This window comes from Propithecus coquereli, unplaced genomic scaffold (assembly GCF_000956105.1).
Source record: "Propithecus coquereli isolate 6110/MARCELLA unplaced genomic scaffold, Pcoq_1.0 Scaffold201, whole genome shotgun sequence".
Taxonomy (NCBI): domain Eukaryota; kingdom Metazoa; phylum Chordata; class Mammalia; order Primates; family Indriidae; genus Propithecus; species Propithecus coquereli.
The window spans coordinates 2,348,142-2,375,969 of NW_012145079.1; the positions used below are offsets into that span (position 1 = coordinate 2,348,142).

At 37.3% G+C, this 27,828-nt stretch overlaps 1 protein-coding gene across 1 annotated transcript; it reads left to right on the forward strand.

Moving 5' to 3' along the window:
- The first annotated feature begins 604 nt into the window (after positions 1–604).
- Positions 605–27,594, forward strand: PROSER1 (proline and serine rich 1). Its single transcript, XM_012643840.1, has 13 exons — positions 605–664; positions 4,064–4,129; positions 6,318–6,386; positions 8,839–8,933; positions 9,945–10,038; positions 11,938–12,048; positions 13,907–13,990; positions 15,307–15,385; positions 16,001–16,096; positions 21,141–21,185; positions 22,919–24,704; positions 25,196–25,346; positions 27,239–27,594. Exons 1-13 carry the CDS (start codon positions 620–622, stop codon positions 27,359–27,361), a joined length of 2,844 nt encoding a protein of 947 aa, XP_012499294.1. The 5' UTR covers positions 605–619; the 3' UTR covers positions 27,362–27,594.
- Positions 27,595–27,828: the final 234 nt, after the last annotated feature.

Consider the following 27,828-nt stretch of genomic DNA (forward strand, 5'->3'; position numbering starts at 1 on the left):
CTGATAACAAAGAGCCTGCCGGGTTGCCTGCTGTCCGGGCTGAGGGACCCAGGAGTCAGGTGGAGCGGCTAGGAGTGAGCGCGAAGCGAGCCATGAGTCCGGGTCTGCGGCGGTGAGGGGCGCGGCCGGCGGCCGAGGCGCTGGTGGGGGCCGAGAGGCCGGCGTCTCCCTCCTCGCCGTCCGCGAAGCTCCCGAGACAGGTGCTTCTGCCCTCCCGGCCTCTCCACCCCGGAAAGCAGCTTCACGACCTTCCCCCGGCGCCACCTGGCCCTCAGCTGCAGCAAACGACGCTCAGCCCTGGACGCCAAGCTCTTGGATTTCTCTGCGAGACTCGGAGGATCGAGCTCTTCCCCAGGCTGCCCTGAAGCTTTGTGTGAAGAAGCTAGGGAAACCTGACGGGAATGATTTTTGTTTTTAATAAAGTTTTTCTAAGTCTCCGTTTTTAGAAATTTTTGCAGAGTTTGCAGTACTTTCTACCTCTTTGCATCATTTCTGTTACTCGTGGCGTCTTTTTCCTCCTCAGCTATAAATATTTTTACTATCAGCAGGGAAGACCAGGGATGAACATTTTGTGATTGAACGTGTAACTGTTTAAACCTACATCGAGATAATAGTCAAGATGGACAAAAAGTCCTTTGAAACGGTGCTGGATGAAATCAGAAAGGTAACGACAGTCCGTTCCATAAATGATTTATGAGATACGAATTCTCATGATTTCTCTTTGACGTACCATGTGTAGATTGCGCAAAATAAGGGTCCTAAGAGTTGCCACATTGGTTTGAATGTTCACGTGTAATGTAGGAGCTTGTATCTTGATATATTTCACGATACAAATAGAGATTATGTTAACGCTATACTTGAGAATCAGTCGGCTATTGTTGAAATTATATTCAGACAATTCTTGTTTCCAATGCCGGCTTTACAGATCATTAATAGCGCTGTAGTTTTGGATAAGTGATTTAATATTTCTGAGTTTATTTCAGTAACACAAGAGTGACTGTAAACTAGAGGTAACACGAAGAAAGTTTCTTTTGTGGTAGTTATGGTAGGTTTTTCCACTCTAAGGATAGACATATTTGTTGTGTTGGCCAGAAAAAAACTAGTGTCCTAATGAAGTGTGGCATTAAGTTTAAAGTCACATTCTAAGGAATTGGCTGTAAATAACTTGAATTTCAAATTTTTTTTTCTCTTGCTTTCCGAACTTTTGCTTTTTGAGACTGTTGTTTGTATCCTACCTCCCAGACTGCAAAAATTTTGGAATGCAATCTTGAACTTAAAGTACCTCAAGCCCCAAAATAAAAGGTTACCTGTTTATAATTGAAAGGACTTAACTGTACCATTGTTATATCAACATGGGGTGCTTAGGCCTTCCGGGCAGTTATTATCTGCATTTCCATATCTCTGTGACCCTTGACTGATCTGGAAGGAATTGTTTTCATGTACTTTAGTGCTTATTTATTTCAGCTTACAAAGTTATTGCTAAAACTATCTTTGTTCTTTATAAGGCTTTTTCTTTTTCAAATTGACATGTTTAATTTTTCACATTTAACAATATCGAATGTTCTTTTTTGAACAAATGTCTGCTTTTGCAAACCCAATTTGTCCAATTAAGATTTGAAATAAAACGTGGGTTTGCTAACAATATACTTAAAATGTGTCACAACTTGTTCATGAGCTGATTTTTAACTACTGTTTATGAGAAGATAATTTGTTAGTTCAAGTGGACAGCAGATTTCTAGTTTTGGAAACTACAGGTTGTCTTTGTACATATTCTCTTTCTTCTAAGTGTTATCAAAATGACACATAGTAAATACTAATGATGAGAATAGGAAATTTTCCAGATGTGAAGGTCATGTTCACATGAGAATGGCAACTTAAGTCCATATTTCTGGTCTGCAATCAAAATATGTCTTTTGCTGGCTTTGCCAAATGATTAAATACAACAACGTTGTCTCAGTCTATTAAAACAGAATAAAATACTGGCATATCTAAATATGAGCATTACTACTGATTTTTAAAAAATTGCTCTTAGACTTTGTAAATGTAAGTCAGTTTAAACCAAGTCATCTCTTTAACTGAATGTCACCATAGGTCTATGGATAATACAGTTGTCACTACTGTCATTTAAAACAGGCATGTTAAGAAGAAACTAGGAAAAGAAATAAGAAGGGGAGAAGAAACAGGAAAAGGCAATGCTTAATTTATTTTTCATAAAGGAGGTAATAATAGCCATAATTAGGGAGCACTTATTGTGAGCCTGTTCTAAACACTTTTCCATTCATTAGTTGTTTTGATCCTCTAACAACCTATTAGGTAGGTACTGTACTCCTCATTTTACAGAAGGTAGACCTACTCTCTGTGAGGTTAACTGGTCATCTCAAGCTTACTCAGCTGGTAAGTGGGGAGTCCAATATTCAAACTCAGACACTGTGACTACTTAGCTCCATGCTGTCATGCCTAGGGTTAGGGTTGGCCTCTCAAGCATTGACTGATGAAAGATTTGAGACATGACTTGGCATCTCAACACAATTCAGGATTTGGTTCAGAAACTTGCATTTGACTGTGTCCAATGATTATAATGATAATCAAACTTTTAAGAGTACTTTATTCAGAATGCCATTTCCTCCCCTTTCCAGTGAAAGTTAAACTACCGAACGCCTGGGATGTTTCAATTGACTGGTTATAATATTTTCTCCTAGCAGAATGATATATATGGAAAGTATAAATATTATTTTGTAGTAAAAGCAAAGGGATTAGATCATTTTTAACGATTAGTGGGCTATCAAGTTTTAATAGCCTGGTGTTTCCATCTCTAACCTAGGTAAATAGCCACAAGGGGAGCATATGTGATTTTTGTGGGCTCTAGATAGTGCTGGGTCAAGGCCACCAACTTCTCTCTCACCTACTACTGTAGAGGAAAGTAACTGTCATGTACTGAATATCTATTATGTGTTATATCTAATGTTGACTATTGTAATCCTCAGAGTAACTCTTTGAGCTGGGTGGTGAATGGTGTTCCCTCTTACAAGTGAAGAAGCTCCATGGGAATTAAAATGCCTCTCAAAGGCCACACACTGCCAGTTAGTGGCAGGTACAAACGTTGAATTCAGGCCTTTTGACTTCTTGCATTCTCATATCCCGGTAGAAATACTGAGTGCCTCAACTAGACTTTGTCTTATTCTTGCTTCTCTATCACTTAGCACTGCGGTCCCCAACCCCTGGTTAGGTCTGTGGCCTGTCAGAAACCGGGTGCACAGCAGGAGGTGAGCAGCAGGTAAGCAAGTGAAGCTCCATCTGTATTTACAGCCACTCCCCATCCCCCATCACTGGCATCACCACATAAGCTCCGCCTCCCATCAGATCAGCAGCAGCATTAGATTCTCATAGGAGTGTGAACCCTACTGTAAACTGAGCATGGGAGGGATCTAGGTTTCGCTCCTAATGAGAATCTAATGCCTGATGATCTGGGATGGATGATGCTAGCTAGCACTGGGGAGTGGCTGCAAATACAGATTATCAGTAGCAGAGAGGTTTGACTGCACAATAAATGTAATGCTCTCCAATCAATACTGAAACCATCCCCGCCACAGACACCCCCATGGAAAAGTTGTCTTCCATGAAACCCATCTCTGGTGCCCCCAAAAAGGTTGGGGACTGCTGACTTAGCTCATAATAGTTATTCAATAAATAACTGATGAGTAACAGCTGATACCTTTAATCTGAAAAATGACAAATTTGGTTGGATTTGGAATTTTTTGAAACTCTTTAAACACATATTCAGGAATTCTATATGTAATTTCCACTAATGTTGAATCATATGTATTACAGTTTTATTCCCTTTCTTTGTAAGAGTGAGTAGGGAGGACTTCCTTCTCACCCAGTGTATCCCTCACAATATGGAACCTGGAAAAGTAGAATGTCCTGTCACCATGCTGACCTTAGCTGCCTCTGTGTGCCAGGGCTAAAGGAGACCTACCATTATTGAATTGCTTAGGCAGTTTTGATACATGCATATTACTGTGATGCTTACATATATTAATGCTATTTTTCTGTATTTTTTTAGGCTGTTTTGACAGAATACAAATTAAAAGCAATTGAATATGTGCATGGATACTTCTCTAGTGAACAGGTATTCTGCATTATTTGTTTAAAGAAAGTCACCTTTTTATATGAGTGTTCTGGTTAATGTCTAATTTACCTGCTGGTCAAATTCAGAATTGCTTTTACCTTTTTGCTGTATTTATTCAGGAACTTTAGAAGCTTTAAGTTTTGGCAGAATTTATAGCTCAGGGACAGTTTTACAAGCCTACCCACTTTTACCACAATTCATATTCAAAAATGATTTTAAAATATATTGTCTAAAAAAAACACTTCAAGGTGTTTATCATTCCGGACAGAATATCAAAGATTTATAAATTTGTAATGGAAAACATAGCCAATTTTGTACAGTTATTTATAAGATAATAATTGCAAAATTCACTACATAATATGAAAGAAAGTATGATCAAATGAAATATGTTCTTATAAGAAGCCGCTAAATAAAAATTTCAGCAATAAGAAAAAAATACACAGTGTCTCATAAGTATTTTCTGTAACTGCCAGAAGACAACTAATGTTTTAAGCACGGTAGTTTAGTGGAAACGTTCACCCCACCATAGGGAGAGTTCACTAATTTAAAAGAAATATTTGTGTGTATATGTATATACACAGTAGGCAGGTGAGGATTTCTGAGGCATACCAAGAAAATTCTTGATAAAGAAGTCAGGCAGAAATAGAAATGTGCATATGGATAACAGTTCTGGGAAAGATGGATAATGGATGAATCTATAGATTGATTTATTAAACGCTCTAATTTTTCATTGATGTCTCAAGAGCTTCAAAACTTGAAAGCTTGAATAACTTTAAGCCTGTAGAAATTCTGCCTACTGAATTCTCACAAGCTACTTCATGATAAGGCATTTGTTGTTGCCTTTTTAATGATAGTTTTTTTTGTTTGTTTTAGCTTTCCCATTGCTTTACAAAGTCACCTTAAATGTTTTGAAAAGATTTATAATTCCTCACAGTTAGTAGCTTTTTTCTTTTGTGTGTGTTTGTGAGTGTCAGATCTACCACCCTTAATGGTGCTTCCACTTTGCTAAAGTCATTAAAAACTTTAATAAGCCACTTTCTGAGACATTCTAAGCCTAATTACTATATTAAAGATTTTTCTTCCTATATCAGACATGATAGTTTGTAAAGTTTTATGGTTGATAAAATGTTATGGTTGGTAAAATATAACATTTCCTATATACAAAGAACATTATTCCCATAAAAGTGAGGGCATACACTCTTACCAAATTAACTGGAAAGTATGCATAATACTTGTTTGCTATTTATTTATCTTTTGATAGGAAGTAAAACGTATTTTCACTCTTCAAATACCACTCCACTTTGCATCATTGACCTTGCTTTGTAGAATAATTGAAACCTTAGCACATTTTCAGGAACTCTCTTCTTGCATTGTTTTTCTTTTCTTTCATAGTACACTTGGAGGGAGTGAACAGGGTGGTGGAGATCATGCTGAGACTTCACTGTTGTGATCTTTATGCCCTGCTCATCTCTTACTGGCTGACTCACAATGTTCCCCTCATACATATGAAGTTCTGTAGTGGTGGAGGAGGGTGGTGTTGGTGGGAGCCAGACTATCTGAGCTCTCAAAATGATGCATCCTTTAGAAGCTGCTGGAGTAATTCATGATGATTCTTATATTTTTCAGGGGCTAGATCCATGGTTTGAGTATTAATGCCCTCCAGATTCAAGTAAAAGGGTAGAAGTTAATGGACCTACACTAAACTACACTACCACATCCTTGAGAATGATTAAAACTATGCCACTCTCCACTAATGTTTTAAAGTTTTTTATTCATGGTACATCTTTGTATTCCTAAGCTGATATTTTATTTCTATCTAGTACTTTTCGTCCTTTCTTTTCTTATTAGGATATTTTCTTTCTCTTGTATTACATATTTTCCTTTTTTTCTAGACGAGTGCTGTGCAGTAGAACTTTCTGTGATGGTAGAAATGTTCTCTATCTGTAGTGTCCATTATGCTAGCTATCAGCTTTATAAGGTTATTGAGCAATTGAAATGGAAGTGATTTAAATTTACATAATCACACATTACTACTCTGTGAGACAGCATAGTCTAGACTCTGGTCCCACTCTCCTCACTTGGGCCTGAGCTGCACGTGTTGAATAGTAATTCCAAGTACTGAAATAAAACTTATGGAAAAGTTTGCAAACACACTGTCATTCGATCTAAATTAGTTCTTTGCTTTTAGGTGGTTGATTTACTGAGATATTTTTCCTGGGCTGAGCCTCAATTGAAGGCAATGAAAGCATTACAGCATGTAAGTAACTTATTTTTTCCCTAGAATATAGAATTTAAGTATTTTTAATTGTCTTAGTTTTCCGTAATTCATCTCAAGTTGTAATTTGTATTAGAAAAGCTAACCCCCAATTTTATTATACATTGATTATTCAAAATAATTATGTTAAAAAAATGTAACTTTCCAAACTGTAAATTTAAAATGAATGTGCTGGCCGGGAGCGGTGGCTCACGCCTGTAATCCTAGTACTCCGGGAGGCCGAGGCGGTTGGATTGTTTGAGCTCAGGAGTTCGAGACCAGCCTGAGCAAGAGCGAGACCCCGTCTCTACTAAAAATACAAAAGAAATTAATCGGACAACTAAAAATATATAGAAAAAATTTGCCAGGCATGGTGGCACATGCCTGTAGTCCCAGCTACTCGGGAGGCTGAGGCAGAAGGATTGCTTGAGCCCAGGAGTGTGAGGTTGCTGTAAGCTAGGCTGATGCCACGGCACTCACTCTAGCCCAGGCAAAAGAGTGAGACTCTGTCTCAAAAAAAAAAAAAAAAATGAATGTGCTATACTATTAAATTGTATACCCACCACAGTGTCCTAATTGGCAAATTGGAGAGAAAAAATATTCATTGTCAAGCAAAATACGGGATTTGAATTCTTAAGTTTTTATATGCTTCCTTCTATTTTTTAATCTTCGTCTTTACCCTCTTGTATTTAGTCTTAGAAAAGTTGTCAGGCAGGTTATACTTATATTCTTTACATCAGCATTGTCCAACTGAATTTTCAGTGATGATGGAAATTTTTTTATTTGCACCGTCCATCGTGGTAGCTACTGGCCATGAGTGGCTGTTAACACTTAAAATGTGCCTAGTCTGTTTGAGAAACTATATATTTTATTAATTATGATTAGTTTAAATAGGCACATGTGCCTGGTGGCTACTATATTAGATAGCATAGCTCTAGAGCCTGGGTCAACAGGGGTGTCTAGATCACACCATCATACTAGGGGTATCTGGCTGTATAGGAAGATTTTCTAAGTAGTATAAGGCATGGATAGCTGTAGTGGAATCAATTTATATATCCTTAAGTTCCTGCCTAAGAAAATATCTGGGTCTGTTAATGCTGCTTTCTGACCTCCTCTTTAACACCTTTATTCTACTTTATAAAAGAAGGGTTATCTCACCTGTACCTTGGCGATAAAATGGTTTTTTAAGTTCCAGAGACAATGCTTTACTCCTGGGAGGGAGAGCAAAAGCAAAGAAGCTTCTGTAGGAAATATTGATGAGGGCTTGTCTTATTTTTATCAAGATGACAAACTCATAACAAAGCTCTAAGGTCTGCTTGCGTGTCTACCTACCTTAGAATTAAAATTCAGAGGTGAGAAGGGTGTTACAGGAACAACTCAATACAATTATTTGAATTAAATTAAGTCTGACCTTTTCTGACAAAGTCAGTCTGATTTGACTGTTTTTTTTCATACTGAAGACTGCCTTTCCAATTAGGTTCTGTAGTGAACATTTCCATAAATTAAATAAATGGGCTAAATTCGTAGTTCTGAAGTTTTTCAGATATATAAATGTATATAAGAAAATTGATCTTTTGCAAGTATTTAAACTTCTGGTATAATCTTTAAATGTCAATTAAAAAATGTGAAAAGGGATATAAAGTTTTATCAGTTCTCTTTCATTAATAAAAATATTTGAAAACCATTGCTATATATATTGGATATTGATGCTAACCATCTTGCTTCTTACATTGACTTCGCTTTTAAATTTTCTTCACTGTTAACATAAATCTATAAATTGACCAAATCACCAGGATGCTCTTCATAATAAAGATACCCTAGGCAAATAACTATGTAATATCCCACACAACCTTGAAGTGTCACAATGTACATTAACGTAAGACTCTGAAAGTTCTGCAGTAAAGAACCTGTTTATCTCAGTTTTTAACCTGACTTATGTGACTAGTGTACCTTTTTTTTGGTAACACTATTTAGCACCATGGACTGCTTTTGGGGAAGTGCTGATCTATGGCATACTTAGCCCACTAACTGAGGAATATAATAATTTTTTGTAACTCCCTGAGCAATTTAACCTCATATATATATATATATAAAAATATCACCTTTTTATGTAAGCTTTCTGAGGAAAGTACTACTGGTAAATTTTTTTTATTCTAAAAGTGAACATATTGAGAAATGTGGATTAAAAAGAGCTTGGAGAAGAACTTAGTTCTTCAACTGAAATAATTACGTTGGAAGAGTGTAAGTATAACATATTTAAACATATATATAATATGAAGTATTTTTAGAACTTCTTTTTGAGTAGTTTTCAACTAAAATGTGAAATATTAGTTAAAATGCAAAATATTTTACCTAAAATGTTTATATTAAGAGCCTTTAATTATGCTTCTAAAAAAGGGTAATCTCTGGCACAAAAATCTCATGTTAAACATAAAATTATTTTTTATATTAACAGAAAATGGTGGCAGTGCACCCAGCAGAAGTGGTCAACATACTCAACTGTTTCACCTTCAGTAAAGACAAATTAGTTGCTCTTGAACTGTTAGCTTCGTAAGTATTTCTTTTTTTTTTTTTTTTTGCCTCATTTAAAAGAATTTGGAAGCCTTTTAAATGTCTTTTAACTCATTAGTGTGTGTTATTGTGTCAGAACTATATGAGTAAATAGAACTGTAATAAAATACAGTCTGTGAAATCATAATGATAAATTCTGATTTCTTCATGTGAATAAATATCTAGCGTACTTATTACACACATGGCTATTATTAATACTTGTAAAATAATGGAGCTTATTGAGATTAATTATTTAATTTGATTGTTTCTGCATTTCCGTAACTTACTTGGTCTTCCTACTCTGAATAACTCGAAAGGCATGTTGCTAAAGATAGGAATTTAAGAGTTAAAACAGAGGTTCTGCCACTTATCAACACAATGCATTTTTTTTGGCAAGGTACTTATTATTTCTGAGCCTTATTTTCCTTAATTGGAAAAATAAGGATCTCACCTAGTTAGGTAGGGTGCATGAACTTAAATACTATAAGGTATGTGAAAGCGTCTAGCACAGCATTTGATAGATGATCATAATGAGTGAAGCTCAAAGAGAAAAGGAAGGAACCTTTGCATAATTTAACAGTGTGTAATTTGTTGTTCACTTACAGAACATACTTTTAAGTTCATAAAAAGACAAAATAAAGCATAAGGTAAAACTTTATTTATAGATCAACCATGGTTTTTATGCCTTTAACACATGGGTTGGTTCTATTGCTATAGCTCTCCTAGCAATCATTGAAGAGAAGGTATAGTTTGAAAAATCTCAAAACAGTAATTTTTATTTACAGTATTACTTTGTAATCCAGTAATCAGTTAGATAAACCTCAGTTCAGTTATAATTATCACCTTTATATAAATGTTATTTAAACTCAACTTAAAGTAAATAATCACACTTTTCTCCCTATGTCCCAAGAAAACCTTATTCAGATACATTTAACAGTAAATAAAGGTTGCTGACCTCTGTATATATGTCCAGGTTTTTAAATGAAAACCTAATTTGTATTTTCTTGGTAGAAACATTGTTGATGCACAGAATTCTCGTCCTATTGAAGATTTATTCAGGATAAATATGTCTGAGAAGAAACGATGCAAGAGAGTACTTGAACAGGTAGTTTTCTCAAGATTGCTGTGTACATGGTATGCGAGTTTTTTCTGAATGTTGATGAAAAAGTACCTTTCTTCCTCCTGTGTTAACTTTGGTGAATAACCTGAAAGCTATTATATGATGGGTTAAAAATGAGTATCCCTGCAGTCTCTAGAGTAGAAACAGAGCTGGTTAAAGGGGACACTCGAGGGGGATGAGATGGCTTGAGAGTGAGAAGCCAGTTGACCATTCAGCTTGAGCTTCGTGGGGCATTTCAGTCTTGGTGCCTTTGCCATGGCTCCAAGCTTTGGTCTTTAACTTTATTTAGAATCTTGACTTTTCAAATTTGCTTTGTTATCAGGTTTAAGTAAATTCCTAAGAGATGAATATTAAAACAAAATTCTAGTTTATTAGCTTAAAATCTACAAGAGTATGAGAGTATTGGTCTAAGCCTAGAAAACTTGATTTATCATGTAAGGTAGTTATTTCCTAGGGTTCTGATGGCTGGAAGCTGAATTAATAATAATTAGAAACCAGCTTGAGAAGATGCAGATTGCTTTCCTAGGGCCTTGCAGCTCAGTTGTGTTTAATATTTAATCCTCAAAACCTCCTCTAAGCTTAGGGAGAGTGGGCAGCTTTACTTTAACCATACATTATTGTAGCGGAGTCAAGATTTGAGCCGTGTTTCTTTACTTCAGTAACTTCTTTATTGGTTTTCTTGACTAAAATCTTTATGGCATCATGCATATTACTGTTGTAGTTTTTTGTTGTCATTTTATAAAGCATTCTGACCATGTCACCTTCTTTCTCAGAAATATTCTGGCTTGAGTATTTTGTAGAGTAGGCCCTCAGGGCAATGTAGATTAATACAACTTTTCTAGAAGGTAAACTTGAAGAGCCTTTAAAATGTATACCTTTTGGCCCAAAAGTTCTACTTCTAGGAATTTATTCTAAGGAAATAGTAGAAATATATACAAATTATATATAAGGGCATTCACCCCAATACTATTTATGTTAATAGGCAAAAAATTAAGTGATTTTCAGGTGTTTAGTAGGGGGCTGGATTCTATAGCTAATATAATTATATGTGTAGAGTGGATTTATAAAACCAATGTAAATCTATAACAAAATATATAACATACTTATATGTGTGTGTGTGTATATATACATATATATAATATATATATAAAACTGGATATTCCTTTAATACAATATAGATCCAATGGAATATAATTGCTTAGTATAGTGTTTTTTATTCATTTAATGAGTATTTATTGAGCACCAACTCAGTACGTGAGACATCGTTTTAGAAGCTAGATATGCAGTAATAAAAAGCCTAGACCAAAATCCCTTCCTTCACTATATCTTATAATTATGTAATAGTATGTTGAAGATTATGTGTCCAAATAACTCTTGCTTTTCAACAGGACAGCTCTTTGGACACCCAATGTCCTGTTATTTGTGTTTCTCTACTAAGTCGTAAATTTCTTCAGCGCGGGGACCATGTCCCTTTTATCCCTGTGTCCTCCTTGCCTTTACTGTAACATGAGCTTGGTGTTTATAGATTTGGACTGTGTTATTTGTTGGTAGTTGGAGAAATGGGACAGGTTAGATAATAAATAGACATTTATGCACACAATTTACAGAATCCGTTGTGAAGGTATCTTTGTGTAAGAGTCTATTAGTTGCAACATTAACATTATGTTACCATTTTAATAATTCCATTTAAATAGTTATTTTACTTACTATTAATACTTTGGTCATGTTCACCGCTGTAATTACTGAATGATGTATGAACAGAATGAAGTAATGCTGTTCCTTAATTCATGTTTTTTTCGCTGGGCTCCCCAATGTCAAGAATACTTGACTTTAAGAGTTCCTTTTTTTTTTTTTTTTAACCACCCTCTTCTTTTTTTATTATAGGCTTTCAAGGGGGGCTGCAAAGCTCCTCATGCTATGATATCTTCTTGTGGAACAATCCCAGGAAATCCATATCCCAAAGGAAAACCCAGTCGCATAAATGGAATATTCCCAGTAAGCATACTTTTATGACGGTATATGAAACTTCTCATAGCTAAGTATGAAATGTAGCACGAGTTAATGATATTTAAAGAAAATGCCAGTTGATAATGCTTCTCCAAAGGAAAGAATTTTATTATGTCAGCAGTTTAATTCATAGCTTCACCACTGATTGAAAGTTCATGTGTAAACTCCATTAAAGTATTTGTGTAAAACCTATATTACAAGCCAAACAGAAAAGAAGATGATTTTGTTTTACTTTGTTTTTCCAGGTATTTTAGAAGCACTGATTTACATTTACATTTAGTAAAGGAGCAGTTCTCAAATTGTCAATATTGTAATCACCGTTTCACTTAGTTAAGAATGTTTGGGAAACTGCATGCAATATTTCCTCCCTGAAAATCACATTGCATAATAAAGGACCTGAGAAGTCCTATAAGAAAGAAACTTTTTATATCATCCAGTGTTCTTCAAACCGCTTTGTAGAATAACTTTTTCGAAGAATATTTCCATTGTTAGTAACAAATAACCCCAGATCTTAGTGGTTTAAAACAATGAATGTTTATTATCTCACGTAGTTTTTATAGGTTAGGAGTGTGAGAGTGGCTTAGCTGGGTACTTCTGGCTCAGGTTGTCTTATGAGGTTACAGTCATCATGTAACCTTATCATGTACCATCATGTAACCATAAGCTCTTGATTGGAGTTCAAGAATATGCTCTCAAGGTGGCTCACTTATATAACTGTCAGGTTAGTGTTGGGGGTTGGCAGGGGACCTTTGTTCCTCACCACAAGGACTTTTCCATAATACTGCTTGTGTATCTTCATGACATGACAGCTGGCTTCCGCCAGAGTGAGTAATCCGGGAGAGGGCAAGTGGAAGCTGCAGTGTCTCTTATGACTTGGCCTTGGAAGTCAAATGCCATCATTTCTGCAGTATCCTATTTGCTACACAGGTCCACCCTCTTCATTCTGTAAGGAAACTGCACGAGGCCACATAGGAGGCGAGGATCAGTGGGGCCATCTTGGTAGTTGGCTGCCATACTAGTGTATACCATTTCGAGATACACGCTATTAGGGTGATACACTGTAATAGTCTGTCAGCCTGTTCTGATCTGTTAATTATAGCAGTCTTGAATGAGATCTCATTTACTCTTGACAATATAACAATCATACTTACTATTTATAGAGAATATTTTTTCTCATGTATTTTCAACTGTAATACAGGTACTCTTTTTTTATTCTTTGAGCATTATCCATACTGTGGCCTTGGAATTCTATTTCTGATTGCTGCTTTTTGTTGAGGAGAAAAAAATTAGAACATATAGTATTTGGAAAAAAGCTAAAAAATAACAGTACAATAATAAATAACACAAATAAAACATAGTATATATTAACAATATAACAATTATTTAAATGGTACTTACATTATATTATTAATAGGTATTATAAGTAATCTAGCGATGACTTAAAGTATATGGGAGGATGTGCATAGGTTACAAATATGCAAATACTGTGCCATTTTATGTAAGAGACTTGAGTATCCATGGAGTTTGGTATCCTGGAACAAATCCCCTGTCGATACTTTATCTTCCCCTTGTGTCATCTCTATATATTGTGTGTTTACTTCTGAGTACCTTTGCACATGTTATGAGGGTTCCATTGCATAGGAGGATTGAGAACCTAATCAAGGTCTTGCAGCCAGCCAGGGCAGAATTGCGTCTGGAATCCAAGTCTTTACACTTCTACCAAGTCCTTTTCTTCAGTGTAATACAGTGAGATTGGTTGTTGTTGGTTCGGGTTTTTTTTTTTTTTTTTTCTTTTTCCAAGTCTCAATTACCTTTCTATTTTTTTGTCTTTTGAAAAAAATAATAGGGAACCCCTTTGAAAAGAGATGGTGAAGAATGTACCAGTGAAGGCAAAGGAATAGCTGCGCGGATTCTGGGACCATCCAAACCAGTAGGTTTAGAAAACAAATGATAAAGCAAGCCTTAACTCCTACTTGAAGTAATCTGTCTATTCAAAGCATAAATTTTATTTTGTGTTGCAAAGTTTAAAAAGTATGCTAGAAATTCTAGGAGAGTAGGGGAGAGTGAATGATCTAGGGAAAAATAGTATAATTAGTTAACGTTATGGAGGGTCCTTTTGAAGTTAAGCATTTTGTTATAAAGTAAGACCAGTCAGATTGCTTTCCTCTAGACATATTCAGCTGTTCTGTTGGAGGTTGACATGTAGAGAGTTTGCTTTAATTAAGGTTGTGGTTTGGCCAAGTTAGTATTTGTAAAACCATATGGGAGCCAGGAAGTTGAGAGTATTTACAAGGGAGTGATTAGGATGATTGGAATATAAACTAGACAGAAGAAGACAACCCTGTGGATTGAAGAATACCTGGAATTGAAGTACCAGAGGTCTACACATAGTCACCAGACAGACCCTGCCCATCCACATGACAAGTTCTCTAGTGGCAGTTGTTTCTGGCAGAATAGTCGCAGATCATAATCCTTGCACAAGCCTAGTGCTTCAGATGGGACCACAATTATGAGAGCTGGAAAGAATCTTGGTCTGTTACCACCAATATGTCTCCTCTCCTGCCCCAAGGTAAAAATATAACATCTGGCTTAGCTTCGGATACTTCTAGTTTTCTAAAGACCAATACTTTGAATGCTCTTTGTTACTTATATGTAAGTTCCATCAACTGTAAAATAAAGTATTTGTGGATTTTTCGATTTCAAAGGCAAAACAACTAAAATACTGAATTCCTAATTCTAGTCTACATTCTGCTAGAGTTATCAGAATGCTAAATGCCTGAAACAAACAGTGGTTCTTCTAAAAGAAGGTAGGAATGATAGGATGAATTTCTAATGAGTTTAAGAGGACGTTGCCATTGGGGGGCTCTTACATAATCGAGCTTATAAAACCTAGCAGATTTCTTGTGTTAGTTACATAAGAGGAGAAAGCAATTCTTAGATTAGCCTAGGCTGGGTCCAAGAGGAGTTTGCTATCCTTTAAGATAAGGTCTGACCCTTTATTAGAGATGAATTAAAAAATAAACACCTCTATGGACTTCTTTGGCAAAATCTACTTTTGGAATTTAATAGGAACCACATTTATTAAACCAAAGAAATTTTCCTCATTTGCGCCATGTAGTCCAGAAGGATTTGATATGCTAGGGTGTTTTTAGCCTATTAGGACTAAGTATTTTCAAAGACAGGTTTTGTCAGGAGACAGCTTGGTTGGTTTTCTTAATAACTGCTATCCTTTCCTCACTCTTCTAGCCTCCTTCAACATATAATCCACATAAACCTGTTCCTTATCCAATACCTCCGTGCCGACCACATGCAACTATTGCTCCAAGTAAGGAGTTCTCTTTTTTTTCTTTTTTACTTGTTTTTGTTTTTTGTTGTTTATGCACTAAATTGAAAGTAAGTGCTAGTCTATATTCTTAGGAAATCTGTAGCACTTATAAAATTCTACAATACGCATAATTATGCCCATAGACAGCTACTAGAATCCTGGTGTGCAACACAATATCAAGCAAAGTTTATTTAGGATGTTTTCCTTTCATAAATTAATTACAGATTATTTTTAATCATTCTATATGGCTTTCCACTTTGGTAAATTACCTTGAATCCTTCTTTGGTAGTTGGTGTTCAGAAGCATCATTAATGCATTTAACTGAAAAAGGTCAAGTATATGTGTTTGACAGAAAAGGCAAATAATTTAAGTATGACAGGTTCTGTCTGCCATTTGGTGAGCCAATGCCTGGAACGAGTATACAACGGGAAACAGGAATCTCTAGTTGTCTCATTTGGTCTCAGTTTTCATTTAGCCTTGACTCAAACCTCCATGTAAAGTGCAACCGTATTATATAACAGTTTTAAAAATAAATGGAGTGGCTGCATTAATACAGTTTAAACTACTGGTCACAGAACAATATTAAATTATATCTTCTTTCTGTTATATTTTTAGGTGCTTATAACAATGCAGGTCTGGTACCGTTAGCCAGTATCATAGCTCCAGGCGTGCCCCCTCCACCTCCATATACTCCTAATCCCACAGGACCAGGTAAAGTCATGTTATTACAGGGTGTTAAAAGTAAGTAATTTATTCACACACAATAATTTGCACTTTGAGAGGACAGTTCTGTACTTGGAGGGGACAGTTGTTTCGCGTGATGTATCATAAGAGAGGGAGCACAAGCTCAAGTGCCTAATGGATCTGGACAGGAATCCTTAGCAACACTGCAGTTTTCATAATAAATAAATGTGAGCTGCTTGCTAAAGATAGTTGACTTAGTAATGCAGCTGCCATATAATTGCATTAAGGTGAAGAAGAAATAGGTAAAAACAGACTGGTAATGAAATACAAGGAATGGCAAAGTAACAAGGACATGATTTCTCTGTCACCTGGTACTACCTGGGGCACTTTTTCAAACCATCCTCAGTTCCCCATTTGTATAGAGATTCTGCTTCAGTGGATTAGAGGTGGGGCCCTGGTATCTTGTTTTTTAAGGATCTCCAGGTGATTCTTCAAGCAAGCTTGGGAAATAGTAAAATCTGCACACAACCCAAAAGGGATCAGAGCATCATTTTTTTTCAAGGCTCTTTGTTAACTGCCAGATTGAAGAGAGCTGAGGGACTTTCTGCCTCCTTTATTGAGAATTTTTGGACACTAGGGCAGATGCCTGTCTGACTCAGCAAAGGAGCTGTTGAAAGAGAAGCTAAACTTGATGGATGAATATGTATGGGGTTCTAACAGTGGGGTAGCAAAGGATACACTGCCCAAAGGAAGTTTATCATGTGTAGGTTAGAAGGGTAAGACCGTGTGAAGGGGTGGATTTGGCACCCTGTGCCTGGCAGAGTGAGGAAGGAGCTGGGATCCAGCTCGCTGTAGCCTAAGTTCCACTGCCAGTTGGCACGGTTGCCTCCCCATTCACTTCATAATGATATAAAGGCTACACTCGAGTGGCCTTGGGCCACATATGTGAACACAGTCAGGTTGTAGAAAAAAGAACTATTTCTCTCAAGTGATAAACTTTGACAAGCTATGGAGAAGTATAATTGACTTAATGAATGCCACCATTTGGGCAAAGTAGTCCTACCAGGGGGAGGAAGAGCTTGCAAGAAAGCGATGAGAACAGCTGAAACTCCCCAGCACTTGCCAACCTTTTGCTTTAGGTCTTTTGGGAACATGGGATAAGAAGAATAAATAGTTTTCCATATATTGCCAAACTATTATATTCTCCCGATTAATCTTTACCACATTATACCTGCCCATGAGAGTATACGAGCATACAGTTTCTTCATACCCTTTCAACATAGAAGATTATCGGTTTTTTTAACTTTGCCAATTTGATAGATGAATTTAGCTTATTATATTTTTGTTTTTTACAAAATTTTAATTTTTATTTAGATTAATTATTGTTTGTTTGATTCTTCTGAGTTTTGTGTCTTACTTAGGAAACCCTTCTCCACCCCAACAGTATGAAAATATCATATAAAATCAATTACTTTTATAGTGGTTCTTTTTAAATGTTTAGCTTTTAATCCATTTGCCATTCATATTTTTGTATATGCATAGGGTAGTAATAGAACTTAACTATTTTTCTGCCCTTAATAGCATATAATAAAATTCTTTATTTGTTTAACTAGCCAAGAGTGAATTCTGTTGAGTACTCTGATAAGAGTTACAAAACATTTTTCCAAAATTTATCATTTTATTTCCTTCCCTTGTTTATGGTACCTTTTGCCCTTAGAGTTTTTACATTTTTGCATAGACAAATATAAGCTATGAAAGAAAAGCTGGGACCAAGCAGTCCTGGTTGAGATTTTCTTATCCCTGGGCAGTTCAGATATTTTAGATCTTGTAAGATACTTACTCCATCTGGAATTTATTTTCATATATGGTGAAATAGAGGTTCATCTTAATTTTTTTCCAAGTTGTGGCCAGTTGTGCCAGCACCATTTATTAATTAGTCTGTCTTCCCCACTGATTTGAAATACATTTATCTTGAGTTTTCATACACACACAGGTATAACTCTGGGGTTCTTTTTTCAGTGCCAGGGTAGTTATTTTATGATTATATCATATTGATTTCAGATTTACAGTGTGTTCTAATATTTGATAAGGCAAGCTCCCCTTCATATATTTTTGTATTTTTCTTACCTATTTTTATAAATTTATTCTTTTATATGAACCTTAAGGTCATTTTATGCAATTAAAAAAAACAGTTGAATTTATATATATGTATATGTAGAGAGAGTTATATAGTAATTTGGAGAGAATTGACATTTTTAGGATATTGTCTTACCATTCATTCATGTGTATGTCTTTATATCATGTCTAATTGGTAGTGTTTTCTTCCCCATGGCTTATTTTATCTCTTTCAAGAAGATGTTATAGTTTTGTACATATAAGTTCTGTGCCTTAAATTTGTCTCTATAGAATTTAGAGGTAATTTTTATTACAATTATAAATGAAGTCTTTCATTTCTAGGTGCTTATTCCCAATTACCTATTCTAGTTTTTTTAAGTCTGTCGAGTTTTCTAGGTATAAAATAATATTAACTGAGTTATATATACTATATATATATATACACACACTATATATTTCTTTTTTCCCTAGGCTTTATTGAGTAATAATATTGCCCTAACTCCTTTTTCTTTTTAGTGTACAAAAAATATTTTGCTGTACCTTTATTTTCAACTTTTTCTCCCCAGGGTTTTGTTTATTTGGTAGGCTAGTTTGGCTTGCAAATTATATGTAGCTCAATTTCTATTTTTATACCCTTAGGGGACACTTTTAATTGGAATTTCTGATAATCATAAATATTACACATTTGTTCTTAGTTCTTCCATTTTATTTTTATATTCATTATTATTCTTTTATTTCAGTTTTTTGTTTCTTTACCTTTGCTAAATTGGATCAGTCAAATTGCTGTTTTGTTTTTTTAACAACTCTTCTCTCCTTGCCCCCTCCCGAACTTGAAAATGTTATCTTTAATATTACTAGGGATTACCTTCATATTCTTAATGGTTGTCAGTATACAAAAACTAAAGAAAAAAACTATTCTATATGTCATTTTACTTCCATACACTCTTTTTATCAATTTCTGTGTTTTGTTGGAATACTATACATTTTTGCTTCTGATATTTGATTTTTCTTTAAAATTGCCTCTAATCATGACTTGGTACTGTTTCTTCTATTCTTTGATCCCCTATCCTGATATGTTTGTTCTAATTTTCATTTGGTAGAAAATATCTTTAAGAAGTTTCTTCATAAAAGGCACATGTGTAGAGTTGTGGATGAGAAATCCAATTCCAGTTAATTTTATTTTCTTTATTAGAAACTTGGTCTCCTTGTCTAAGCTTACAAAGAAAATATTTTTTATCTTTGGATTTCAGGAATGTTACCAAGATGTCTAGGTGTGTATCTTGTCATTAATCTTTTCTAGCACTATGTCAGGCCTTTGAATGTGAAAGCTCAAGTCTTTGAAGCTTAGGAAAATTTTGTTTTTATTCTTTTAATCATTACATTTTCATCTGTTTGTTTTTTTTTTTTTCTTCTTTGTCTCCTTTTTCTGGTACTCTTACATTGTGTTTATTAGATTTTCTGTATTTGCCTTCTTTACCTGTTCACTTATGACTCTTTTTTGGTATTTTGGCATTCTTTTTTTTTTTTTTTTTTTGAGACAGAGTCTCACTCTCTTGCCTGGGGCAAGTGCCGTGGTGTCAGCCTAGCTCACAGCAACCTCAAACTCCTGGGCTCAAGCAATCCTACTGTCTCAGCCTCCCGGGTAGCTGGGACCACAGGCACGCGCCACCATGCCCGGCTAATTTTTTCTACATATATTTTTAGCTGTCCAATTAATTTCTTTCCATTTTTTTGGTAGAGACGGGGTCTCGCTCTTGCTCAGGCTGGTCTCGAACTCCTGAGCTCAGAACGATCCGCCCACCTCGGCCTCCCAGAGTGCTAGGATTACAGGCTTGAGCCACTGCGCCCAGCCGGTATTTTGGCATTCTAAGCAGGATTTTTTTTTTCTTGTTTTCAACTAAGGAGTTTAGTTTTTAGTAATGTTATTTCTAATCTTCACCATTCCTTACATTTATTAATTTGGAATCAGATTTTTATATCTAAAAGTCTTTACCTTCTCTGCTTATTTCCTCGAAGTATTATGTGTATGCGTGTGTGTTCTTAATTTGTATTACAGATTTTAAAAGTTCTTTTTCTTTTGTTGCTTCAATCTCCATTGTTCTTGGTGTTTGTTGTTACCTTGGTTAAGCTAGTAAATCCCTTAAACAAGCTGTGATTTTTCTTTGCTCACTTTATGCCAGGGCTTGTGGGTTCCCTTTGCACCCTATGCCTGTCACAGTATTGGTTTCTTGGGCAGTTATTGTCAAGCCACAAGAGAATAATTTTTTCCCCTTTGTATCCTTGGCAGATGAGCTGGTTGGACAAGTTCTTTCCCATGCGGGCGGGGAGGCGCGTGCTTTAGGTTGTCAGTCCCGAAGATATCAAGTCAGCCTCAGCTAGGCTAGTTCTCTGACAGCTGCTGGCATAGGGCCTTTCCCAGAGCGGAGTACAGCAAGTGGGCAGGGTGGTTTCTTTCTGTTGGTTTGGGAAGTCTACTTGGCTGTTGGTGGATTCTGCGCTCATTCACGCAGCAGCCACCTCCCACTTCCCAGTCTTCCCGTGTCTGGGCAGTGGTGCCCAGAGGGGGCTGTCTGTTAGCTCAGCCAATGACAGTGGGTGGTCCTTCCTACATGATAGCTGCCTGCTACACTTTCTCCTGGATGTCAGGCAGCTGGCATCTTTCCAGAAAGTGTTCTTGAATACAGTGTATCTATAAAATAACAATGTGTATTTAAAATGTGACAAGCTAAGGTTGGGGGGGTAGGATAGATCATTTGCTCATAATCCTCTCAATCCTCATATAGTTACTACTCTCTTCATTTTCTTTCTTTTTTTGTGTATGTGCATTGTGTTTCCTAATACAGTATAGATATATATTTATATGCTAGGTTATTCTTTTTTACCCAAATCTCTGTTTATTGTGGTGATGAATAATTTGATTAAAGCTTAAAGTGAACTTTTATTTATTTTTGTGTAGAGAATGAAGACCTGTCCAATCAGTCAAAAGCTGCACAGAGTCAAAGTAAGTACCAAATTTGATCCAGAGATAGCTGTTGTCTGCTTTTTTATTCACTGAGAACGATATGAGTTGAGTGTATTTAGAATTTTTAATGTTTTAGGAAAAGTGCCTGGTTAAAGAATGTAATTAATACTTGTTAAAGGTGGCTTAATCTTGGTACATTTTATACACACAACATAAAATGCACATATTAACTGGATATAAAATTAATCTCAGGACTTTGTATCCTATTCGCAAAACTTGCAATGTAACGTAAGTGCTATGTGACATTGTATCCACATTCATTTTACATGCTGTGATATTGGAAGCCTCATTTCTTTTTTGATATAAGCACATAGGATGATAAAAACCCTTTCTGACAAATGCTATGTCAGATTCTGCTCTTAGATATAATTATTTCAGTAAGTATTATTAAGCATAACTCAGAGTAGAAAAGAATAACGAGCATCAAAGCAGAAAACGAAATTGAATGATGAAGATGAACTATGGCCTACGTACTGCCTCCAGATGGCAGCAGCACCATAACACTAATTTTCCCCCTAGGTGAGGTACTTCATTGACCACGTCAGCTTCCTATGTCAAAAGTCTTAATTATATATAGATTTAAAAATGTCTTAGTCCATGAAAATGTCTTTCGGTTGATTATCACTAAAAAAGAAACATTCTCTGTTTACAACCAAAACAGAATTCGATGTGAGTTCAGGATCAGATGATAGTTGTCGTCATGACATTAGCTACTTAAGTCATGCTTTCCGTTTTACACCAAGAAGATTATCACAGGCAGACATAGTCATTGAATTTATTCAGGGAGGAATGCAAATCATCCCCCAAAATGCTAATATTAATTATTTGTGGAGTTTGTCAGAATAAAATATTGTAGCAAACTTTAGAAATATTGTTGAGAATAGTCCTCGAATGCGTTTGGGAACTGTAGTCTGAGGTAATCATGATATATCCAGCACGGCAAACACTGAACTACACAGGTGCTGTGCTAGGTGCTGAGACTCTAAAGATGAATTAGACACAGCTTTTGCCCCTACGGGAGCTCCCAGGACAAGCCAGAGTAAGGTTGGGGATTAATGTAGTATAGTGGTCAATATGAGCAAATGTATGTGGGGAAAAACTATGCAGATTAATAATCTAGAATATTAAATTCAGTTCAGAGTGGCAACAGACATTACTAGATAAATGAGCGTGACTTCTGGGAGGCCTCGTATGCCCCTGAAAGGGAAGCCATGTCCCGGAAACTCTTAAGACAGGGATTGACTTGTGATTATTACTCTAGATGAGCTATTTCAAAGAGAGATAAAGTCAGTGCATCAACACTAATCACAATTAAAATGAATTCTTTGAATTTTTAAAAAGTGGAAAAATATACAAGGAGGGTTTGTGAGCTCTCGAGGCGTCCCGACTGTGAACTGGAGGGCTGTTCCTATTCTGAGCAGAGTCTAGAAGACAACTGGTTCTGACTGAGGCTCCAGAGTGAAGATCAGGCTAATGGAATCCAGCAATTTAGATATTACAAGAGCCTTTTCTACCTGTCATTGATTTTTTGTTTTTTTTTTTTTTTTTTTTTTTTTTTTTTTTTCACAAAGGCTTTCACATACCTCAAAGCCTATGTCGTTGATTTTCTTTGATATTTGTTAAATAGTATAAAAATGGTTATGCATTTCTTTTGAGTTAAAATTTGACATTCCAGCGTGATGATACATTCTTCCCTTTTCCCCCTTCCACAGCATTTTCCACCCCAGCAAGTCAGCTGTTCTCTCCTCATGGTTCTAATCCTTCAACATCTGCTGCCACTCCTGTCCCTACTGCATCCCCGGTCAAGGCAGTAAATCACCCATCAGCATCAGCAGCTGCCACCATTTCTGGAATTAACCTGCCACATACTGTCCTTCCTGTGTTCCCAGGGCAGGTCTCCTCAGCCGTTCATACACCTCAGCCGCCAGCACCAAACCCAACAGTTATCAGAACCCCTTCGTTGCCTGCTGCACCTGTTACTTCCATCCACAATACAACATCCGCTCTTGTTCCTTCTATCTTTTCTGGCCTAGTGCCCCTGCCAGGTCCTCCTGCTACTCCTGCCCCAGGCCCTCAGGCCACATCTGCACCTCGGGCCACTCTTACTTCTAGTGAAACATTTGCTTCTACTTCTGCTCCTTTCGCAAGCCTCCCCTTTCCCGCCACCTCTACCGCTGCTTCTACCAACAGCCAAAATTCTGCTTCATTGTCATCAGGTTTTGCAGGTCTTCCTTTGCCCTTGCCACCAACATCCCAAGGCGTAGCCAATCTGACTCCTTCTGTAATTGCCAGTGGTTCTGCTGCCAACGTTGCTGGTCCACTTGGCGTAAACAGTCCTCTCTTGTCTGCTTTAAAAGGCTTTCTGACGTCAAATGACACCAATTTAATGAACTCCTCTGCTTTATCTTCTGCTGTTCCTAGTGGGCTGGCTTCATTATCTTCTCTAACTAATCAAAACTCTGATTCTCCTGCTTCAGCCCCTAACAAGTGCTATGCCCCGTCGGCCATTCCCCCCCCACAGAGGTCTTCCACTCCAGGCTTGGCCGTGTTCCCAGGCCTTCCATCTCCTGTGACTAACTCAACTTCCGCCCCGCCTGCCTTGCCTGCGCAGCCTCCTTTAGCCACTCCTACGTCGTCGGCGACGTCAGTGCCAGTGAGCTGCGGCTCCTCGGCTGCCCATTTGCATGGCGCCCACCCAGGTACCTCAGACCTGCATATTTCAGCTACCCCTGCTGTAACGACTCTGCCCGTGATGATCAAAACTGAGCCCACGAGTCCTACTCCCTCGGCCTTCAAAGGCCCATCTCATTCCGTGACTCCCTCCCATGGCAGTTTAGGTTTGTCGGGGACACTGGGTTGTGCCTATACTTCAACATCGGTGCCCATCAGTTTATCTACTTGCCTTAATCCTGCATTGTCAGGTCTCTCCAGTTTGAGTACTCCCTTAAATGGTTCAAATCCCCTTTCCTCTATTTCCCTCCCTCCACACGCTTCCTCCGCTCCCATTGCTCCAGTATTCACTGCTCTTCCTCCTTTTACTTCTTTGACCAATAATTTTCCTTTAACTGCCAACCCGTCTCTTAATCCGCCAGTATCTCTTCCAGGGTCATTAATAGCCACTTCATCAACCACCGCCACCTCCGCATCTGTCTCTCATCCCAGCTCCACGGCAGCTGTTCCCTCAGGGCTCTCTGCCTCGGCCCCAGTCTCTGCAGCACCCTTCCCCCTCAACTTGTCCCCTGCTGTGCCCTCACTTTTCTCAGTTACCCAAGGACCTCTGCCGTCTTCAAATCCCTCCTACCCTGGCTTTTCCGTCTCCAACACCCCAAGCGTTACCCCTGCCCTCCCTTCGTTCCCGGGGCTGCAGGCGCCCACTACGGTCCCAGCTGTCACACCACTGCCTGTGGCTGCCACAGCCCCATCCCCGGCCCCTGTCCTCCCGGGATTCGCCTCAGCATTCAGTTCTAATTTCAACTCTGCTCTCGTCGCACAAGCTGGGTAAGTGAATAGTTTAGAAATAGGGTAAAATTATTCTTCACCTTAACTTGTAGTTCACAGTCTTATTTTAATAAGACTGTGAAAAAGTCCAAGCAAAAGTCAGAAATCTTAATTATTTGGTGGTGCTAAATGATGTTTTTCTGGGCTGAAACATCAGTGCTCTAAGAATGTTTTATGGCTCTTGAACCATGTTAAGATAGATAAAATATACCTATGGACATAATTTTTGGATTTGTATTTTGTAGTTTTTATTGCTTATAAAGTAGAAAGTATTATACAACACATAAAGTTATCGAATTCAGAATAATATACTTTATAATAAAAAGTTGTACATCAGTGAATGGCTGACTTTTATGGTTCTTTCCTACAGATGAATAAATCCTAATTTTTTTTTGTTTTCAACATCATAGGATAGTACTTGACAAATAATAGAAGCAGTGGCTTTTATATCTTATCTGCAGTTTGACCTGTTTTTCTGTCAATTGTTTTAGGTTATCTTCTGGACTTCAAGCTGCAGGCAGTTCTGTTTTTCCAGGTCTTTTGTCCCTCCCAGCTATCCCTGGGTTTTCCCAGAACCCTTCGCAGTCATCCTTGCAGGAGTTACAGCATAACGCAGCTACACAGTCAGCACTGTTACAGCAGGTAGGCAGGCAGTGTCTGGCAGAAATAAAATGGTAACATATACAACCAACCTCTGTAGTGTTAACAGTGCTATATCCATCGTCATATCCCTACACTGGCAAAAAATGGCTGTTAGCAGAATATGTGGAGGTTGATGATTAGTTCACCTAAAATTTGCAAATTATGTTTGTCTTCTTTCAGAAGAGTAACAAAGGTGATAAGATGTAGTCATCTGTGTGAGTTGTTTTTCCTGCTTATAGATTTTAAAAATTAGTTTGGAGATTTTACTTAATAGAATTTAAGAACCTTTATTCATGACAGTTAAATTTTATTAGGTTGGTGCAAAAATAATTGTGGTTTTAGCATTGTTGAAATTTGCTGTTTAATATTGGAATACATTCTTAAATAAATGTCATGTTATGCCATCATTTTAATGCACATTTCTCACTTTATGTTTTTTTGCTGATGACTTATTACTTGCTGTTTATTTTATATTTATTTTAGACTATGGAAATGATTTTAGACAAAAAGCAAATTCAAGTGATTTTCTTATTCGAGTTCAAAATGGGCCGTAAAGCAGTGGAGGCAACTCACAACATCAACAACACATTTGGCCCAGGAACCACTAAGGAACGTACAGTGCAGTGGTGGTTCAAGAAGTTTTGCAAAGGAGACAAGAGCCTTGAAGATGAGGAGCACAGTGGCTGGCCATTGGAAGTTGACAACGACCAACTGAGAACAATCATCGAAGGTGATCCTCTTACAACCATACGAGAAGTTGCTGAAAAACTCAACGTTGACCATTCTATGGTTGCTTGGCATTTGAAACAAATTGGAAAGGTGAAAAAGCTCGATAAGTTGGTGCCTCATGAGCTGACCGAAAATCAAAAAAATCGTCATTTTGAAGTGTCACCTTCTGTTATTGTACGCAACAACAATGAACCATTTCTTGATCGGATTGTGACGTGCGATGAAAAGTGGATTTCATATGACATCCGGCGACGACCAGCTCAGTGGTTAGACTGAGAAGCTCCAAAGCACGTCCCAAAGCCAAACTTGGACCAAAAAAAGAGGTCATGGTCACTGTTTGGTGGTCTGCTGCTGGTCTGATCCACTACAGCTTTCTGAATCCTGGCAAAACCATTACATCTGAGAAGTGTGTTCAACAGATTGATGAGATACACCGAAAACTGCAACGCTTGCAGCCGGCATTGGTCAACAGAAAGGGCCCAATTCTTCTCCACAGCAACACCCGACCACATGTGCACACAACCTGTGCTTCAAAAGTTGAACAAATTGAGCTATGAAGTTTTGCCTCATCCGCCATGTTATCCTGACCTCTTGCCAACCAACTACCACTTCTTCAAGCATCTTGACAGCTTTTTGCAGGGAAAATGCTTCCACAACCAACAGGATGCCGAAAATGCCTTGCAAGAGTTCCTCGAATCCCGAAACATAAATTTTTACACTACAGGAATAAACAAACTTATTTCTCATTGGTAGAAATGTGTCGATTGTAATGGTTCCTATTTTGATTAATAAAGATGTGTCTGAGCCTAGTTATAATGATTTAAATTCAGTTGGAAACCGCAATTACTTTTGCACCAACCTTTAGAAACTTGTCTTCTATAAGCTATCTAAAATAATAGACCATTAAAGCAAATTATCTCCAGAAAACCTACTTTTCTTTGAAAAAATATTAAATATTTTAATGACATTTCTGTGCATCTCCTTCACCTGAGGAAGTTTGAATGTTTCTTAAAATTTTTAGGAGATGGAGCAGACTTTATCTATCCCCAAAGTTTTTTCTTTCTTTCCTGTTCTGAATATGTAGAGTGTGGCATAGGCAAGAGCAAATGCAGACTTGATCGAACTTGGCACTCTGCTAACCTACCTGTTCTTTTCTCTATCAGGTCCATTCAGCTTCAGCCCTGGAAAGCTATCCAGCTCAGCCCGATGGGTTTCCTAGTTATCCTTCAGCACCAGGAACACCATTTTCTTTGCAACCAGGCCTGTCCCAAAGCGGGTGGCAGTGAATCTATTTTAACCTTTATTCTCCTTCAGAGCAACATCAGAATTGCCTAAGGACTCCAGGGAACAATCTGACAAATGTGCAGTTGGCCAAAAGTCAGAAGATGAGAGTAAGGATAATCCTGGGGACATTGTGACAAGAGTTTGAAAATCATGGTTGCATTTTTTAAATGGTTTTAAGTCTGAACACTCCCCCGTGTAAATATGCTGACAATAAATTGTATGGAGAATAGTATTTGAAAGCGTTTGGGGACTTTTCGTCTCCTATCCTACAAAATTTTGAATCGTGTATGGTGATCTTTGTAGAAAGAATATTAAAGAGTGTAGGGAGGACCGTCCCTGGGCAAAATTGGCTTAAGCCCAGAGTCGGTCCCTACAAAGAGGAAATTGAACTCTTTATAGCCAAATACAGCCTTAAATCTGCTCGTATAGCATCCATTGACAGAAGTAATAGTTGTGCCTCAGACTTGGG

Bases quoted from the DNA above. Each gene is read 5' to 3' on its own strand.
- PROSER1 (XM_012643840.1), top strand. From the start codon at position 620: ATGGACAAAAAGTCCTTTGAAACGGTGCTGGATGAAATCAGAAAG. The intron at 6,387-8,838 runs GTAAGTAACTTA...TTATATTAACAG, and splicing joins CAATGAAAGCATTACAGCAT to AAAATGGTGGCAGTGCACCC. The intron at 12,049-13,906 runs GTAAGCATACTT...AAAAAATAATAG, and splicing joins GCATAAATGGAATATTCCCA to GGAACCCCTTTGAAAAGAGA.